The sequence below is a fragment of the Coloeus monedula genome (assembly GCF_965178545.1).
Source record: "Coloeus monedula genome assembly, chromosome: 1".
NCBI classification, from domain to species: Eukaryota; Metazoa; Chordata; class Aves; order Passeriformes; family Corvidae; genus Coloeus; species Coloeus monedula.
Window position 1 is genome coordinate 157851664 of NC_138781.1, and position 18792 is coordinate 157870455.

Here is an 18792-nt window from a genome sequence, read left to right on the forward strand (position 1 = left end):
CACCCAGGGGTGGAAGGAGGGGTGGCTGCCTGGTGTGGGAAGACATAAAATCTGCCTCTTTGGCCCTTTTTTGCTCGTGTGCTGGGCGTACAGCTCCATCCATTATTCTGCCTGGCCTCAGGGTTACACCAGTGCTGGGTTCCTGAACAACAGCTCCCTTCCCTGCACTGCTTTGGTGGAAGGGAGAGAGAAAAGGAGAGACATAAAGAAGCTAAAAACCAACTGCTGGCAGAGGGAAGAGAGGAGGCAGAGCCTAGCTAGCCATGCTGACCTCCAGCCCACCCTCCCCAGGTGCAGCCTGAAATCTGAGTTGAACCAGCATCCTGGCTCACTTGGGATGGAGAGAGCTGGAGACTCCCTAACCCAGAGATCAATCCTGTTTTCTTTGGGGAGATGGTTAAAATTCACAGCCAAGGCTCTGCTGGCTCAGCAGAGGGATCTGCATGGGCATAGGGCACTGGGAAGGACAGCAGGTCACAGCTGTGTTCACCCCCGGTCAGTCACAGCTGGGCCCCTCCTGGGGGTTAGGACACCCCAAGGATGGGATCACCCCCAAACCAAGTGTGGGGATGGTGATGTGGGGCTGCATCTTCCCCCCGTGAGAAGTGCTGGGACTGGGAGTGCTGTGTGGGTTCTCAGCCTTGTGAAGGGTTAATAAAAACAACAACAACAAAACACCGCCAAAAACCCCAAATCCCAAATCTCTTCTCTTTCTCTCCCCTCCTCCTTCCCTTCCCTGTTTTTTCCAGGTGTTGTTTATGGCCACAGGAGGGAGCTCAAATCCAGACATGGGAGGATCGGCTTGATTTCAGATCCAGAGCCTCTTAAACTCTGCTTTTCCTCTAAGCTGGTCCCTGTTATGTCCAGGATCTGGCACCTGCTTGACATTTACTTTGAGTTCCAGAGGACCAGAGACCTAGGATGAGGAGCATTGGATCCGCCCTGAACCTGCTTTTGGTATCGCCACTCTACTTTGTGTGGACCGTGGTCGCTCTGGACCTGGCACAAACTCCCTGCACCACTTTGGTCCAAGGGAAATTCTTTGGGTATTTCTCCTCCTTCGCCGTCTTCCCACTGAACTCCTCTCTCTGCTCTTGGATTATCCAGAACCCCGACCCTCGCAGGTACACTTTGTACATGAAGATCCTCAAACCCTCCGGCGTATGTGACCACCAGCACATCCGCACCTACCAGTTCGACTCCTTCCTGGAGTCCACCCGCACCTACCTGGGCATGGAGAGCTTTGACGATGTGTTGAAGCTCTGCGATGGCTCCACCCGCTTTGCCTTCCTCCAGTCCAACAAACAATTCCTGCAGATGAAGCAGACGGCCCCGCCGGGCGTGGACACCTGGCCCATGCGGTGGAAGCCCACCAAGGCTCAGGAGAGGGACTTCTCGGTGGAATATCTGGTGGTGGGCAACAGGAACCCCAGCAAAGCCGCCTGCCAGATGCTCTGCAAGTGGCTGGATGCCTGCCTGGCCATCAGCAGCAGCTCCCACCCGTGTGGCATCATGCAGACCCCGTGCTCCTGCTCGGGAGGGGAGGTCCTGGATCAGGCCAGCGAGATCCTGGGGTTCACCAGGAAGAAGGAAGATTGCTACAAGGATGGAATTTACCTGGAGAACTGCGTGAGCAGCCCTAAGGACAGCAATGGAGCGGAGTTCCCGGGTGAGTGGAGGGTGGCCGGGGGGTGCTGGGGAGGGAGGGCTGGTTGGGCTCTCCTCTCACAGGTCTCACACTGTCCCCGTCACCTCTGTGTCCGTATCTGTGGATGCCTGGCATGGAAACCTCATTTCCCAATCGACAGGCAGGTCAGAGAACCGTCCAAGGCTCTTTATGAGCCTGCGACTGGAATTGAAAATCAGCTGCCCCTAAATACTCCCCAAGTTGCTTTGTTCATCCTCGGGGTTTGTTCATTGCTTGTTTTACTCCTGCAGCCTCCGAGCTGCTGAGGGGGAGCTTCTTACCTGAGTCTGAGCAGTTTTCCAACATAATTACAGATGTCCTAGAAAAGGCAGGATCCAAGGTACCTCCTGAGGCAGGCTGCTCTCAGCAGCCCTATCAACCACTTTAATTCCTAGGGAAAACTTAATTCCTGGGTCTGTTTCACGGGGATGGCAACAGAAGGCACTCTCGTTTTGTTCTCAGCTTCGTTTTCCTTCTGGAGGCTTTCAGGAAGAAAACTCACCGCCCTGCTTCCAGGGGATTGCTTGGTGCCTTTGCTGTGGCTTGTTCCTCAGATATGTCACTGGGTTTTGATTGAGGTCTTGAGTATGGTGTGGGCTGGGAAGGGACAGGGGAGGTGGGAGAGGCATGACAAAAAGGTCTGTGAATCAAGGTGGGATGGTCCTGAGGTCTGATCTTGGTCTGGGGAGGGAAGTGCTCCTTCCAGAGATCTGACACAGCCAGGGAAAAAGCAGACAGAAGGGACTCAGGGGGTCGGAAAGTGAAGCTTTTTTCTCACTACCTGTGTCAGGTCTGCTCTGGGGTGTTTGTTCTCAGCTCCCACCCCACCTGCCAGCATGCAGGTTACGTAAAGCAGAGGTGTGATGCTAAATAGGAATCCAGGTGGCAGGGAATGGAGCTTCCAATTCCGTGAGCCTCAGACCCACAGCTGACCCTCACCCCAAGATCTCATCTTCTTCAGGTGCTGGACTGAAATGTCCTCTGCCACCAGCAGAAAGTTGACATCTGTCTGGGTCACGAATTTGGGGATCCTTCCTGACTTTTCCACCCCAACTGAGGGTGGAATTTCTCAGGGTTGAGGGGAAGAGGCCAGATTAGCTTGCAGTAGGAAGGAGGTGGCTGGGCACAGATCCAGGCTGTGCAGAGTGATTTTCCTGCAGCCTGCACCTGGCATTAGCTGAGAGATTAGGATATGATCAGGTACTCGTGCTTTCGTCAGTGTATTTTGCAGGAGATTTTGTTCCTCGCTGATCTGTGAATCAATACATGAAGGCACAGCCGAGCCATAAATCCTGCAAATTAGTTCTTCAGCCGTGCCTCCCTCCCTGGCCACAAACACAAGACTCCCTAGATTTGGGTTTAGTGGTTTTTTTTTTTTTTTTTTTTTTTTTTTTGCAATGCCCTTTTCTCCTGTGTGAACAGCTTGTGAGGAGCCTCCTCGGAGTTCAGTCATGTGTCATGCCTGGAATTTGCTGATTGGGTGATTTATGCATTCCACCCAAGCAGTGTGACCTTTCTCACTGCAACCAAAGGTGAAATTTGAAATAAGATTTTCAGCAAATCCTGAAGCATTCAAGCTTAATATTGGCTTTTGTAGGGATCTCTCCTAGTCCAGCTCGAGTGCCCGAATGTTCCCACAAAGTAAATATGAAAGAGGCTCAAGGGTGGCTGAATCAAAATCCTTTTTGGGTGTCAAATATTTGTAGAGTGGAGATAATTTTTCTGCTGGCTGCTCACATCTGCTCCATATTGAAGACAGGGAATTATCGTCTGTGCTGGTGGGATGCCATCCACACAGCAACGATGCTTGCAGGGTGCCCGGGCTCTCCATGTGCTGCTCTGTCTGTCACTGTGTCTGTTTTGATTTATGCAAAGGCTTGATCAGGAAGATGGAGGCGAGATCCAATTTGGACAGGGAGTCAGCAATCCCTTAACAGCATTTTGTGGGTGGAATATTTTGATAGGGTTCCTGATTTCCAAGTGCTGATGCTGGTTATTGCACTCGTTGCTGTTCTGATTGTATTTGTAGCAGGTTTTTTTCCAACAAGCCTTTTTATTTTTTTTTGTTATCATCGCTATTTTTCCCTCCCTGCTGCTTTCTGAGTCATTTGTTGTTTCTGGGCCTGTCTTAACACTTTCATCTTGGAACAAGTGGGGATGTGTGAGTTGTACTAATCCACTCTGATGACTTTAAAGGCACAAAAAGGAATTTGGAATTCCATGGCAGGGGTTGGAATGAGATGATCTTTGAGGTCCCTTCCAACTCAAACCACCCTTTGAATTGCCAGATACCCAGATACCATCCTGAAATATGAAACCTGACTTTCCCTAATGTGCCTTTTTATTCCTTGGGTATTTCCAAAGTGAATGGATGGGTGCAAATCTACAACGATTGGACACAGCTGTGCTTTGGCTCACGGTCTGTGGGTGAGCTCCCTGTGAAAAGCTTCGCTCCAAGAGGATCCAGAACTATAGGGACAACAAGAGCTCCAGAACTACAGGGACACTCAAGAAAACATAACTGACAGACTGTTTGCACTCATGGCCAGTGATTTTATACCTGGTTCGGGTGCACAGGGAAATTCATGACTCTGCCAAGGTGACCCTGTCTTATCTGCAGCACCTGTTCTTCATGGTCTGGAGGAAGGAGAAACTGCTCCAAATTTGCTTCCCAGGTTTAGTGAGACGCTCTTTGTGCTCACTGTCCCACACAGATATTTCAGAGGGTACAGCAGGCAGTGGTGGGTTGCAGAAGAATCCCTCAGGTTATCCCTCAGATATTTTGGTCTTCCTGCACATGGAGCTTGTCCTGGTGCAGCAGGACATGCTTTGAAATCTTGGGCAGCTGCCTCCAGCTGCTACTCCAGGGAGGCTTGAACTGGGATTGTTTTCCAGGAGAAGACAATTCAACAGGGGAACTGTTGATAACTGGCCGCTATCAGATCTCCCTTGGCTGACTCAGGAAATGTGGGAAGAAGGCAGAGGTTTGTTTGTAGGTGCCTGTGTTTAGATGTAAATCCTGTTTTTGGTATGCAAATTGGTATTTCTTGAATAAGTTTGGGGTGCAAGAGCGGGAGACTGAAGAAAGGAAAACCTCCTGAAATGCTGGGTATTGGTTCTTCAGGGTCTGAAAATGCTTGTGACCCTCCCAAATGTCAGCTGGCTTCTGTAATCGGAGCTGGAACTTTAAAAGGGATGACGATGTGACCCTGTAATGAGAGAAGGTTAAATGTGTGCTTAAGTGCTGTGCTGAGTTAGGCACTTAATGAATGTCTAATTAGTCTTGTCTCCACGTGAGCTGTTCCTGGAAGGCCATTGCAGTGCTGTCACATTTCGGTGGCCCAAAGAGGCAAGCATCATTCTCTGGTCCTTTTGCTCTTCTTGTTCCCATCTTAGGGGGATCCAGGATGCTGACTGTAAATCAAGGCTAAAAGTGTCCCCAAAATACATTATTTGTTTCATAATAAATCAGGTGGCTCCAGGGCTGGAGGGGTTTTTATAATGCTAGACTGAAGCGCTGAGGATTTTTCCTGCCTTTCCTGCTAAATTTTCCCTTCTTTTGCCATCCTCATTGCTCTGAACAAAATCAAATCCCCCTTCCTCACACATGCTCATCATTTCTGTTTTGTTCGTGGTGTTTCATCTTCCACTTTTAGATGCTTTTCCACCTCTGTAACCTTGATTAAGATGTCTCAGAGTGTCTGATCTCTGTTTGGAGAGGCCCAAGAACAAATTCCTTCTTAACCTCTGCTGCATTAAGTAAGCTGGATTCCATAAATCTCTCACTGCAGGACGCACCCTCCAAACCTCTCTTGTTGTTGGGAAGTTTCACTTCATTTTTGGACAGCTCTTTGGTAAAAACATGCTTTGGTCTCCTCAGGAGGGCTGAGCTTCTGCCTGGATTTGTGGCTGAGTGGCTCCTGAATGGGGTCCATGGTGTGGAAGAGGAACCAGAGGCACAGAAATGAATCAATTCCCACCCTCCCTGCTGCAGAAATCATCTTGGGTGGCACAGCTGCCCTCACCTCGAATCTCCAATCTCTCCCAGGGCAGAGATAACCTGATAAGTCATTACTATGTTTGAGATGGGCTTTAGTGGCCATGAAAGCTCCAGAGGTTGATAAAGAGCTGTGAGTAATTGCCCAGGGGCAGATCTCAAACCTCTCCTTTACATCTTCAGCTCTTTATGACACACTCGCTCTTCCTCCAGCAAGAATCCCCCAGGCCTGAGCAGCTGAGCTTGCAGACAGAGGTGTTTGGCTTTGGTTTGGCCTCGGGTTTGGATTTGCCAATGAAACAGCAAAGGGATTTGGGTGAGTGCATTTTCACTGCCTCTCTGGAAGGTGTGCAGCATTCCAGCTCCTCACTTCTCCACCCGTGTTTGTCCCTGTTGTCTGATCTGGACATCCCTGAGAGCGGAGGTTGTATGGGGTGAGAGATCAACAGCAAAACACGGGGCAAGGAAGCACTGATTTCTGCTCATGTGTAAAATTTTCCTGTGTAAACTGCTGAAATCATTGGAGATTTCACCTGACATCCCCCCCAGCTTAAGTCCAGATCTCAGCAGCTGACAAGACCTGATACTCCTTCCCAGCTCCTGGAGGAGGAGGAAGAGGTTGAACAGAGCCTGGCATGTGGCAAAGAGGTCACCTTGTCACCTGCAGCGAATCCCCACTGCACCCATATGGGCAGCTCCTGGCAGGAATGTCCCTCTTGCCTGTGGTCACAGGGTGTTTATGGATGAGGCAAATGTGGGGAGCTCCTCCCTGGGCGCTGGAACGGGGTGTTCTGGCTCAGTTTAAACATTCAGATCTCTCTGACCTGCATGAGCCCTGCCTGCCCCACTGTTCTCCTCTGGGATTGTCAAAGACCTTGCAGATGGAATGGAATGGAATGGAATAGAATAGAATAGAATAGAATAGAATAGAATAGAATAGAATAGAATAGAATAGAATAGGAGTATTTTCAGTTGGAAAAGACCTGCAATGATTATCTAGTCCCACTGCCTGACCAAAAGTTTAAATAAGGGCATTGTCCAAATACTTCTTAAGCACTGATAGGGGATGGGACATCGACCACCTCTCTAAAAAACCTGTTCTGATTTTTGACCACCCTCTCAGTAAACAAAGCCTTCTTAATGTCCAGCCCACAGCTCCCCTGGTGCAGTTGGAAGCATTCCCACACGTCCATCCCATCACGGGACCCCAGGGAGAATTAGGCATGAGCACAGGAGTGCCGGAGTGCTGTGAGCACGCAGCAGCACTGTGAAGTGCCAGGGCAATTCCCCGTGTACCGGCTGCTTTCAGCACTAAATCCAGCCCCGCGTGTGTCTGTACGGAGATGGGGTGGAGAAAAACGAGCAGAGCAAAGCGATCAGTTCCACTGTGAACCCAACAGCTTGTGGACATGATCACAACGCAGAAACATCAGCAATTACCGGCTCAATGCGCTGTCGTTGTCGCAGGGAGACCAAAGGTGGAATTTACATCCGGTTGCCGAGGGAGTTTCACAGGCAGCTACTCCCATTATTGCGACGGGGACTTTTACGGGTAGTTTAATGAGTGGCAGCCTGGTGAAAGGCTCAGCTTTTCAGTTTGCCCTTTTTTTCTCTCTCTCTTTTTTTTTAATTTTCAATTTTTTAACATCCTGTCGTATTCAGGTTCCATAGCAGTCACCCCAAAATGTTTTGTATGGGAGTACAAGGTGAAATTAAGGTGCAGGGAAACACCAACACCAGAGTCAAAATCATCACATCTCCAGAGTAGTTTTCCATCTATAACTGCAGAAAATGAGGGTGATGGTGCTGACACTTCAAAGGGAGGGTGCACAGAGGGATTCCTGTCCATTTTCACCACTTATCCCAAATATCTGGCCCTTTTCACCACCCATCCTGAATATCTGATGTATTTAGGTAATGGGAGCAGGCTGAAAAATGGAAAATATTTTCTGTTAGAGGAACTGGATCCGTGGAGATTTTTAGGTGTTTGATTCACCTGTGCGGCGCCTGAACTCTGGATTTCCTTGGCATTGAGCTCTGACCTGGTGGATCCAAACTCTCACAGCTGATAGAGCTCTGGGATTCCTTCAGGTTTCCTTTAAAGGGAATTTTCCCTTTTTCGCTGCTGGCTTCCTCTATCCAGGTGCAAAAGACTTTGGGTAGAGCCAGGACTTAGCAGAGATGATGTCTAGCCAAGCTGCCTGCGAGATTCAGCAGATCCAGGGGGGAAGAAGGGCTCTGTGTCATTTTCAGCACTAAATGCTCTTATTTAGCACTAAATGCACTTATTTCCCAGAGAAGCTGTGGACTCCCCATCCCTGGAAGTGCTCAAGGCCAGGATGGATGGGACCCTGAGCAACCTCGTCTAGAGGAAGGTGTCCCTGTCTGTGGCAGGGGGTTGGAATGCGTCAATCTTTAGGGTTCTTTCCAACCTTCTGTTGGAAATGATACAAAGTTTAAAGTTTTTTATGTAACTTTAGTCAATTTTGTTCGCTTTTGCCCCGGGGGAAAGGAGTTGAAGTTTCTTTTCAGGGAACTGTTCCACCAGGCGAGGTCTGATGAGCTGAACATCTCAACAGACTGGGGGTAGCAGAGAAGATACACAAAAGATGACAACCATAAACCACCATTAAAGAACTCCAAAGATCACCCCTGGCATGGTCTGAGACCCCTGGTTTGGAAAAAGAGAGATAAAAGAACCCAAGAATGAGAACCTAATTAGCATCAGAGACAAAGAAATCTGTATCCAATAGGAACCCAAATACTAAGAACTGCACTACTTGGGACCAATGAGCATTGAACCAATAAATTTCTATGAGTTTTGACTGTATAAGTGTGTGAAAAATCAACTAAAATTCCTGTGCGATTGAATGATTTTCTCTGCACAACCCGACTATGTGTGGATGAAATGATTTCTGTTGCACATCCTGGCCAGAACAACATCCTGGCCAGAATAAAGTCATGCCTCGATTCTCGGACACTAAAAATGATGTTGGAGAGTTTTTTTGTTTTTTCCACGGTTTCGGTGACACTTCCAGAGCATCACCAACACCACTGTAGCTTCATCTCTTTTCCCATATCTTCCCATTCTTACAATCAGTGAAATTTCGACAGCATTTACGGGTGTTGATTCTATCTCCTGCAAGTCCCTCGTTCTCTAGGACAGTCCTGGAGCAAGCCCGGGATAAACAGGTTAGAAAACTGGTTTGGAATTTTCAGCAAGCATCCCGGGGAGGACTCAGCAACTGCGTGTCCCTGGAGTGGCTCTGCCAATGTCACCTCCAGCCGCTGAATCTCCTTTTGGCACACTCTCTTCTTGCAGACAACAATCTGATACTGAAATCCCATCTTTTATCCTTCAGCGTGGTGAGACAGCCAGGCTGGGAAAGGACGTCCTTTAGCACACCAGAACTGCAGATCTGTTGAGTTTAAATATATTTCTTTGTGTTCCCTGGCTCGAGTTTCAATAGAGCGATAATTGCCACACACCTCATTAAGCTGAATGCTCTCAATAGGTCTTGAGGGGTCCGTGTCATTAAACAAACAGTTACTGACTTGGGATCTGCCCGGTGTTTAGAAGCTGTAAAGAAGGGACCTGGAGGCTGTGAAAGCTGCAGCTCCAGCTTCCCGAAGAAACTGGGCTGCCTGTCAGCGTGGCTGCTTTATCCCGCTGTTTCTGGGGCACTTTGAGGAGTCTGATCCTTCCCTGTGTCCTGAGGCAGGAATGCAATTACTGGTGCAAGTCACTGGCTTTGTCACCTTGCCTGGATGAAGAGGGGGATACCCTGGTCTCTGCCAGTCTGGATTTTGGGATTTGGAAGCTGACACTTCCCCACTTGTTTGTTTTGGGGACAAGAGTTCGGGTATATTTGTTTTGAGGGTACCCAAACCAGAGAAAGGTGATAAAATTCAGTGTATGGCACTGAAACAGGAGAAACAGCTGGGAGCAGGGGTGCTGACACTATTTTTCTGGTTCTTCTCCTGAATCTGAAGTCTGAAGGACCAAGATGCAAGGTTTTGGCCCCTCAGCTTTTGTTAAGACCCCAAGACTGATCAGAAAACAACCTACCCTGAGATTCTGCTTCAGGATCTACTAGAGGCCAAGATAGGACAAGGGGAACGGTGATTCCACCACATGTCCCTGTTTAATCTGCTCTCCCAGATTAAACCCGTCCTCATGGAAGGCTTTATCCAGTGATCTGTGTGCATTTCATTGCAGGTCTGTATCCCAAGTGCCTGCCGGATGAAATTGAGGGTTAGTTTTCGTATCCCCTTCCCATAACTTAACTAAACTTGTGACCAAGACTGTCAACAGAATCCCATTCCTGCCAGCTCTGGTCAGAAGTAGAGGTGTGGAGGAAAGGCGTTGCAGGGCACGTGCCATGGGGATGGATGACCAGGACAGGTTCAGGTTGGCCATTAGACCTCCATAAGTGCCCAGCCCAGAGTTCAGGAGGGCAAGGAAGCAGTTCAAGTGTGCACAGAGCTTCATAGCTTTAGAATTAGTGCCCTGTGAGGCAACCAGGCCAAAAGTCAGGGATGCTGTGCATGTGAATGTACCCACAGGCAGGATTGTCCTGGTGTAGGGAGATGCCAGACACTCCAGTCTCCATGAACAGTTCCAGTCCATGAGGATCACAGAATCAGAGTGGGTTGGGTTGGAGAGGATTTTCAAGATATCTCATTCCAAACCCCTGCCATGGGCAGGGACACCTTCCGCTATTCCAGTTGCTCCAAGCCCCATCCAACCTGGCTTTGAACGCGTCCAGGGATGGGGCAGCCACCAGTTCTCTGGGTAGCTGTGCTTGATGGCAGCAGTTCTGGATGGTACCAGCTTGCTCTTGATGCCCGTTAACCTGGGACTAAATAATCTCTACAGCCCTGGATTAAAGAGGTGTTTGCACCAGAATTCCAGTTGTGGACATGCTGGGAAAGATCATAATGGGCATTCCTGGGAGAAAAACACCCAGGAAGATGTGCCAGAGCTGCTGTTCACAGCTGGTTTTATTCAACACTTGTCTTCTACCCTTTTAGCAAGGGTCAGTCAAAGGATCATAAGTAAATTGACTGATGATAATTTCTGCCCACAAAATCCTCTCCCTTTCATACCCTTTCTTTCTCCATTGTTTAGTTTGCTGGGTTTAGTTGTTTATTTTCCATTTTAATGTCCTGCTTCGCGGGAATTCATAGAATCATGGAAAGGTTTGGGTTGGAAGGGACCTTAAACATCATCATCTCATCCCAGCCCCCTGCCACGGGCAGGGACACCTTCCACTAGACCAGGTGTCTCAGAATCCCAGCCAACCTGGCCTTGGACACTTTCAGGGATGGGGCATCCACCAGTTCTCTGGGCAACTTGTAGCCTTCTCTTCTCCAGGCTGAAGAATCCCAACTCTCCCAGCCTGTTTTCATAGGAGAGGTGCTCCAGCCCTCTGAGCATCCTCTTTAGGGTCAGCCAAGATCAACGAGTGGTGCTGTGACCTGAGACCAGTGATGTTTGTAAGAGGAAGGCCGACAGAAGGCAGCAGAGGAGCTGCTCGGGGGATGTCTGGGTTGCTGGGGGGGCACTTGATGAAGAAGAGAAGATGCAGGGACCAGGAGAGTCCCCAGGTAACCATACAGAAGTAGTTAAGGAGACTGCTTTTTGCACTTCTCTGCTTTTGGGCCATGGAGGAGCCCGGGAGGCCTCTTTGGGCAGTTCAACCAGCTGCCTCCATGGGCCCACCACAGCTGAGGAATCATTAAGGAGAAAACAGACCTTGTGGGAGAGCCACGTTGGATTCCACCCACTGCCAGGGCAGGGATGGCTTTCCTGGCTAGCAGATTCACCATATTTCCCCTCTGGCCAGTCCCTTCCCTGCTGCCAGCCCTGGTGTCCCTGTCCCAGCTCAGCAGTGCCATGTTCTAGCCTGTTGTCACTGGAGCTGGTGGAATGTTCAGTGTGAGTTTTATCTTGGCATAATCTGTTGCCTTTTGCTTGCTTCAGGGCAGAGGAAGAGAAGAGCTGAAGCTTTTCCAAGCCTTTAAACACCATGACCAACCATCCCCACTCCTGAGCCTGCTGGATTGGCCCCCAGCTTGGCACTAGAGCGTCCCTTCTTAAAAACAGAGCTCTGTGATGACTGGGAAGGATGAAATTTCCTACCATGTGAAGTCCCATGTTCCTCTCCTGTGATAACTCCTCTCATTGCTGCTCGTATCCAAATCCTTCATAACCTTAATTTTTCAGCAATGCCTTTGGGATTGTCCTGTTACCAGCACCCTCCTGGGGCTTTTTCTGGACATAACATAAGATATCTGGAGTATTTCTGGCCTGGATTGGATGGTGGGCCAGGTAAACCAGTTAACTGCCATACTAGGTATTATTTTGGTGAGTGAGATCACTTAGGCTGAGCTCACACTCACCAGAAACCTTCACAGACTGAGCATCCTTGAGGTGAGGCTGCCCTCAAACAGTGGTTGAAGGAATATAAATCAGACAGATAAACCCAGAAATCTCCTTTTCTTGGGGTTCTGCCTGGAATGAAAACCTGGGCCAGTGTTTTATCAGGTGTCCTGGAGCCCCTCCCTCACGGTCCCACTGGGTTAGTCTGGCTTTGGGGTTGCACTTCTCTCCTGGAGTTGGGGATGCTCTTGTGCTGGGTGAAGGAGGCAAAGAGAGCTATGAGAAGCAAACAAAAAAATGCCAAGAGCAGCACAGGAGGAGATTTAGACTTTCCAATATGTACTGGGTGAGCTGGGTCACCCAGCTGGAGTGGGTCCTGCTCTCTGGAGAGGGCCTGGATGAGCAGAAGGTCTTGGAGAAATGCCATAAATAGGTCTGGAGACTTCAAAGGTTTGTGGAGGAGTGTTTGTCTTGCACCTTCTCTCTCTGGATCAGAACTCCTCTCAGTGAGCCAGGGCAGGCACTGAGCACTCAAATAAATGCTTTTAATACCACGGAAGGAAAATAAAATAAGTGAAGAGGTGGTGGAGGAGGGAATGGTTGAAGCACAGAGTTGCCCCAGGGCACATCTCCAGTCACGAATGTCCAGAGAGCCAGAGGCACGGGCTGGGTCTGATGTGTGGATGTGCACACACAGGGGAATGTGGCGCCGGGCTGGGAGAGCTGGCAATGTCCAGCCTGGAGAAGAGAAGGCTCCAGGGAGACCTCAGAGCCCCTTCCAGGGCCTAAAGGGGCTTCAGGAGAGCTGGAGAGGGACTTTTTTGCAAGAGCATGTAGTGACAGGACAAGGAGGAATGGTCCTAAGATGAAGCAGGGAAGGTTTAGATTGGATATTAGGAAGGAATTCTTCCCTGTGAAGGTGCTGAGGCTCTGGCTCATGTTTTCCAGGGAAGCTTTGGCTGCCCCATCCCTGGAAGTGTCCAAGGCCAGGTTGGACAGGGCTTGGAGCAACCTGGGATAGTGGGAGGTGTCCCTGCCCCTGGCAGAGGTTGGGACTAAACAGTTTTTAAAGTCGCTTCCAACACACCTATGAATAAATCCCAGTGCTGAGACCCCCGTGGGAAGCCCCAACATCCCGTACACACAGACCCAGGATGGATGTGCTGCTTCCCAGTCAAGGGAGAGAGTCTGGGGAGACCCGCAGTGTGCAAACTCACTGCAGGAACAGGAGGCTGACTCATCCTTCAACCTTTCCCTGCTTCTCCCAAAATGTGCCATGAGGCCGATCTGTGCCTCCCGGTGCATTTCAGGAGGAGATGGATTTGTTTACACTTGTGGGATCCTTCCCATGAAAGTAGAAATTCTGCTACTCCACCCAGAGCCAAAGCACACTGAGGGATTCCCCAGAGTGGCCTCAGAGCTTGGTGGGAAAGGACAACTTGCATGGCTTGGTGTTCTGAGGGGACAAAGGACTTGCTTTGAGGCTGCAGTCAGCCAGAGCTGTCCCCAAATCCCAAAAGAGTGAGGGACATGCATCCCCCTGCCCTGCCCTCCACAGCAAAGCCAGCACAGACTTCTGCTCCATAAAATGCTTTTAATCTGCTTTAAGTCCAGCTTGTGCTTGGCTGGTGGTTTGAACCACTCCGAGGGACCACCTGCTCTTCCCCAAAGCTCTCTCCACTCCCTGATGCGTGGTTTATCAAAGGGAGATCTTGCAGCACCTACCCCTGCAGCATTCACACTGGCTTTTCGGGGGCTTTTACTGGAGAGTTGTGGTTTTGGAGACTTTTGGCTGCTCCTCAACTCCTTCCTTCCCCACATTCCAGCTCAGGTGTGGTACCTGTGCACAAGCCCCGTGCAGGGTTTGAAATATACTCCTCTCTCCCATATTTCCCCTTCCTGTCTCCGTTTTTCCACCCTGGGGCCGGTTTCCCCTCACACCAAGACCCTTGGATGTGTTTTTGAGGAGCAAAGTCCCTCCAAGGCAGGTGTTGCGATGCTGAGCTGCCTCTCCCTGCCCGTTTCTGCCGTGAGCTGCCTCAGTGCAGTGAATAATTGTGGCCGTTCTGCTTTCGAGGACCATTCCACCGAGGAAGCCTTCACTTCGGAAGGCAGCACTCACAGAAATGACAACTTTGTCTACCTCACGTTTTAATTAAAACTCCAAGTATTCACCTTCACCCCCACTCCTTCCCTCCCCACCTTTTTCCATCCTGATCCTCCCGCTGCAAATGAACATCCAGTGTTACCTGGGGACAAAGCATTAATTCAGCAATTAAATCATTGAATGCTCCTCTGGCAAAATGAACTATCTCCTGCCTTTCTTGTGTTTTACCACTTTTTCCCCCCCTTTTTTTTCCCCCCCTATTCTTTCTTCTTCCCTCTGGTGAGATAAGGCTGACATTCTTGAAAGCTGTTTTAAATATTCATGTTTTAATTAATGGACTTTATTGCATGAACTCTATATAAGGTAATAAAAAAGACTGCCTGAGGCACAACACATTTTTTTTCCCTGTTGTTTGTTCTTGAAAGGAACTAAGAAATAAAAAGCTTAATATGTTCCTTCAATGAACATTAGAAAGATACACAGAAATGAGAGCTGTGGGTCATTTAGCCAGTGGGGTCTCCCCAACCACAGGCTCCTTAGGATGGTGGAGCAGGATGTAAATAAACGGGAATCTTGGAGGGACTGATCCCTTCAGGTTCTGCTGTGGACAGAGGAGGTCAGTGGGCTGCATCCAGAGGATGCACAGCTGGAGATAGAGGCAGACCTGCAATTATCCAGCTGTCAAGAAAGCTGAAGAGGGACTTTTCACAAGGGCTTGTAGTGATGGCACAAGGGGGAACGGCCTTAAGTAGGAGGAGGGTGGACTTAAATTAAATTTTGGGAAGAAATTCCTTGCTTTAAGGGTGGTGAGGCCATGGCACAAGTTGCCCCAAGAAGTTGTGGACTCTCCATCCCTGGAAGTGTTCAAGGCCAGGTTGGACGGGGCTTGGAGCAACCTAGGATAGCAGAAGGTGTCCCTGCCCATGGCAGAGGGTTGGAATGAGATGATCTTGAAGGTCCCTCCCAGCTCAAACCATTCTATGATCCCGTGATCAATGGCCCTTCAGAGCTATGAGTGTTTGGGGCTGAAGAAAATCTTTGGCTGTACCTGGAAAGTGAATTCGTTGTCCTAGATGATGTTTTTGACAAAGTAAAACAGAAGGAAAGTCTGGACCAGCCACCTTGCCCAATACTTCAGGGCTGAAAAACCCAAATATTGATTGCACATTTCTGCTCTCGATTTTTGCTTTTATGGAAGGCAAACAAGCCAATAGAATGCATGAATTCGTGAAACATCTGGTCTTGCCACTTATGTATTCTTGCCAAAAAAAGAAGAAAAATAATGTTAGTTTAAACTTCATTCCATGTGGGTGTTTTCTTATGGCGCAGCATGCTGAAATTAGTTTTATCTTTGGAGTGTGTCATCTGTACTGCGTGACATGGGCTCAGTACCCAATTTAGCTTAGTCTTGTGATGAGAGGAGTCTAAGGATGCTGGTCCAGAACCTTGTAGGAGAGCCTAAGTTCTGATCCTGCATCTGCCCATGACCTTGAAGAAGTCAAGGCATTTTTGCACATGATTTTCACTCTCCTATTCTTTTCTTCCTTGATTCTGACTCAGATCTTGAGAGCAATTGGCATTTTTTAGCAAGCAGATGTACAGTGCCGAGCACCAGCACTCCCTGAGCTGTTGTGATGATGGTTCTTAGCAAGACTGGCTAGAGTTAGTTGTAATAATCAATAAATACTCCAGTGGTCGGTATGATTAAAGTCTGGTCATGGAGTCACTTCTCTACTAGGAAAAGACTCATCTCACAAATGATGACACCCTGGCATTTACTCTAGAAAGAGAAGGAATGTCTAGCATTGAAGGAGGCAGGTGGGTGGCACAGAGAAAATCTCTCTGGTGGGCCAGTGTAGGTTTCCAGCGCTTCAGTGATAAAATAGGTTGTGCCCTGAGGATGCCTCTATCCATCACACCGATCACTCCATTTCCTGTCTGCCTGATACTGAATTTTTTCAGCCTAAATCAAGGAAGAACCAGAGCTCACCCTTTGCTGCCAAGGTGCAAAGGTGGGGTCACTCCTCAGCTGAGCGGAAGGGCTCTGATTTTACACCAGGATGAGCAAACACAAAAGTGGGTTGATTTTAATAATAAGTTGTCTTGTGGAAAAAGTCTCCATTCCATCTTCTGAAGGTGCTGTCACCTCCATGATGCTCCATTTGTGGAGGTGAAAACACTGGGCTGTGCTCTGGTCATGGCTGGGGCATCGGCTGCTACTCTGGACGTGAGCCAAGGGTGAGCAAGTCAAGGTTATTCTCTGATAATGCATCCACACTCCTCACTCGTGCAGCAGCACAGCTGGAGGGGGTTCAACACAGGAGCTGGAGAGACCATTAAGAGGAGTGAGCGAGTCCAGAGTGAAAATTCTTTCTCACTACTCAAAAATCTTTACTGACAGCAGTGTGAGAGGCAGGAAAGCTCAGATTTGGGCAGATCAGGTAATGATAGGGATTCATTTGCTGGCACATATGTCCTAGGACATGCCATTCTCCAAGCTCAGTTTGATCATAACCCTCATTACTGTATCTGGGACATCCACTGCAGTAAATGGCTTGCTGATCCCTTTGTGCCACGAGCTCTGTCTCTCAGATCTGATTTGAGCTGACTGACTGTGAGCAGCAGAGGAACTCAGCTCTCATGTCCCTTGTGAGGCGGTGAGTAACTCCAGCTCTCCCCGGTGGAGACGTTCATGTCTCATCAAGTCGCCCTGAGCTCCCTGCTGAGCCAACAAAGGGCTGCTCGAGGATGTGGGTGGTGGGTGTGAGCGCAGGCCCTGACCTATACCAAAATAGGCCTCAGAGGGAAAGAGCCAGGATCTTTAGCAAGGAAACTGAATAGTGGATGTGCAGGATGAGGAGTAGTTATGGGTGACATTTCAGTTTGAGGGCATCCTTGCACTGGCTCTAACTGAAATGATTATCTTTGGGATGAAATGGGGGTACCAAGGTCAGCTGTGAAGCCACCTGACCTTGCTGGCTCCTCTCCATCCCCTTTGCAAGAGAGGATTTTCTGTGGGATCCATCTCTAAGGCCTGGAGCACAAGAGCACTGCAGGCAGAATGTTACTAAAGCCTGTGCATCCCAGGGTATTCCTCTACTGCTGAAACCGTATCTGTCCACAGCACTAAAGCAAACAAAGAAATCAATAAGTCCAATTGAAAAGAGGCTCTCAGTAAGTCTAAACCTTCAGGAGGTTTCCCCTTTCATGGTTGCTGAGATCTGCTCTCACATTACCCTCAGCAAATCTTCAGGTTATTCTCCTGCTTGCCCCCAGTTCATGATCATCCTCAGTCCCTGCCTGGAGGTTGCCTTTCCCACCCTCTCATTGCTGCCTTCTTTTCAAGCATGGCCTGTTATTAAAATGATGCCATCTGGAATCTTCCTTTCCCACACCTTCCCATGCCTGTTTTAATTTGGATCTGGGCTTGGCGATGAGCTCTGGCTCACAGCAGGACAGAGAAGATGTTTCTTCATCTGGGGTTAATGAGATCCAACCCTTTGAGAAAGGGTGGAGCTTGTGCTGACACACCTGGTTCTGTTCACACTTGGTTTGGACCAGCACTGGAAGCAGTTTCAGCCTCATTGCAGGTGATTTTCACACTGCAGGAAGGGCTGGGACCAGCTCACACAGCCCAGTGCACCGAGCCTCTCCTTTTTTTCCTCAGCAGCAACCACCTGCAGCACTGGATGGGGAGCTGGTGTATTTTAAAATATAAAAAAACTAAGGTTTTTTAATCGCTTACTTGAGCTGATTTGCTGTGGCCGTGCTGTTACAGGAGGGGTGATGCAGGATAAATGCTGGGGGTGCAAGTTTAAGCCCCCTCAGCAGCTGTGCACATGGAGATGTATCCTTTGGTGCATTTCTGAATCCAAGTGAGCCAAAATCATCTTGAGCGGGCTCTGAGGAAGGTGCTTTGGCTTCCCCTCCTCTCTCTGAGCAAGGTCTTGCCCTCCCCCCCATCTCAGCACCAGCAATATTGCAGTGTGTGGTGAGTGACTCTGCTCATTGATCCAGCTGAAAACCAACTCCAGGAAAGAAAAACAGGGATGAGTTTGAAGTTGGATCCATGAGGGAGCCCAAAGCATGGAGCAACCCTTGAACTGTGAAAAAGGAGGCACAAGGATGGTGCCTCCCGGCACCAGCCTGCCCTGAGGTCTGGTTAAGCTGCCTGCAAAGCCCCAGCCCTTGGCTCTGCCCCTGCAGCTGAGTCACCAGTGGTCTCTTTTGTTTGCATTCAGTGTGGATCTTGTTAATTGGCTCTTTCATTCCTCTAATTAAATGTAAATGCGGAGTGGATCATTAAACAGGGATACAGGAGCCCTCTGAACAAAGCAGGTTTCAGCTGGAGGAAGAAGCACAGGAATCAGGTTTTCCTCTGCCCTTTTTACTCCAGGCCTCTCTGGTAGAGATGGTTTCCATCCCAAAGGAGCTTCCCTGCTCTTTTGCTGCTCAAGGCCTCCTCCTGTGGGTGTGAAAGGGATTTCCCGGTGACAACAGGATGCTCCAAGGCCAGAAGCAATGAGCCAAACCTGGCTGTCTTCCCTTTGCTTTACAAGCTCGTGTGTTCCCTAGTTCTCCCTCCTGAATTTTACAGATTCCCCTGCTTGGATGCA

At 49.2% G+C, this 18792-nt stretch overlaps 1 protein-coding gene across 1 annotated transcript in view; it reads left to right on the top strand.

Annotated features, from left to right (window-relative positions):
- Nucleotides 1-921: 921 nt before the first annotated feature.
- The window catches only part of ADGRB1 (adhesion G protein-coupled receptor B1), a gene marked incomplete at both ends in the record, with an annotated part of 200630 nt that continues 182759 nt past the window's right edge, over nucleotides 922-18792 (top strand). Inside the window, one exon of the mRNA XM_082297557.1 lies at nucleotides 922-1669. Within this exon, the coding sequence (XP_082153683.1) occupies nucleotides 922-1669 (748 nt within the window). The remainder of the gene's footprint in view (nucleotides 1670-18792) is intronic.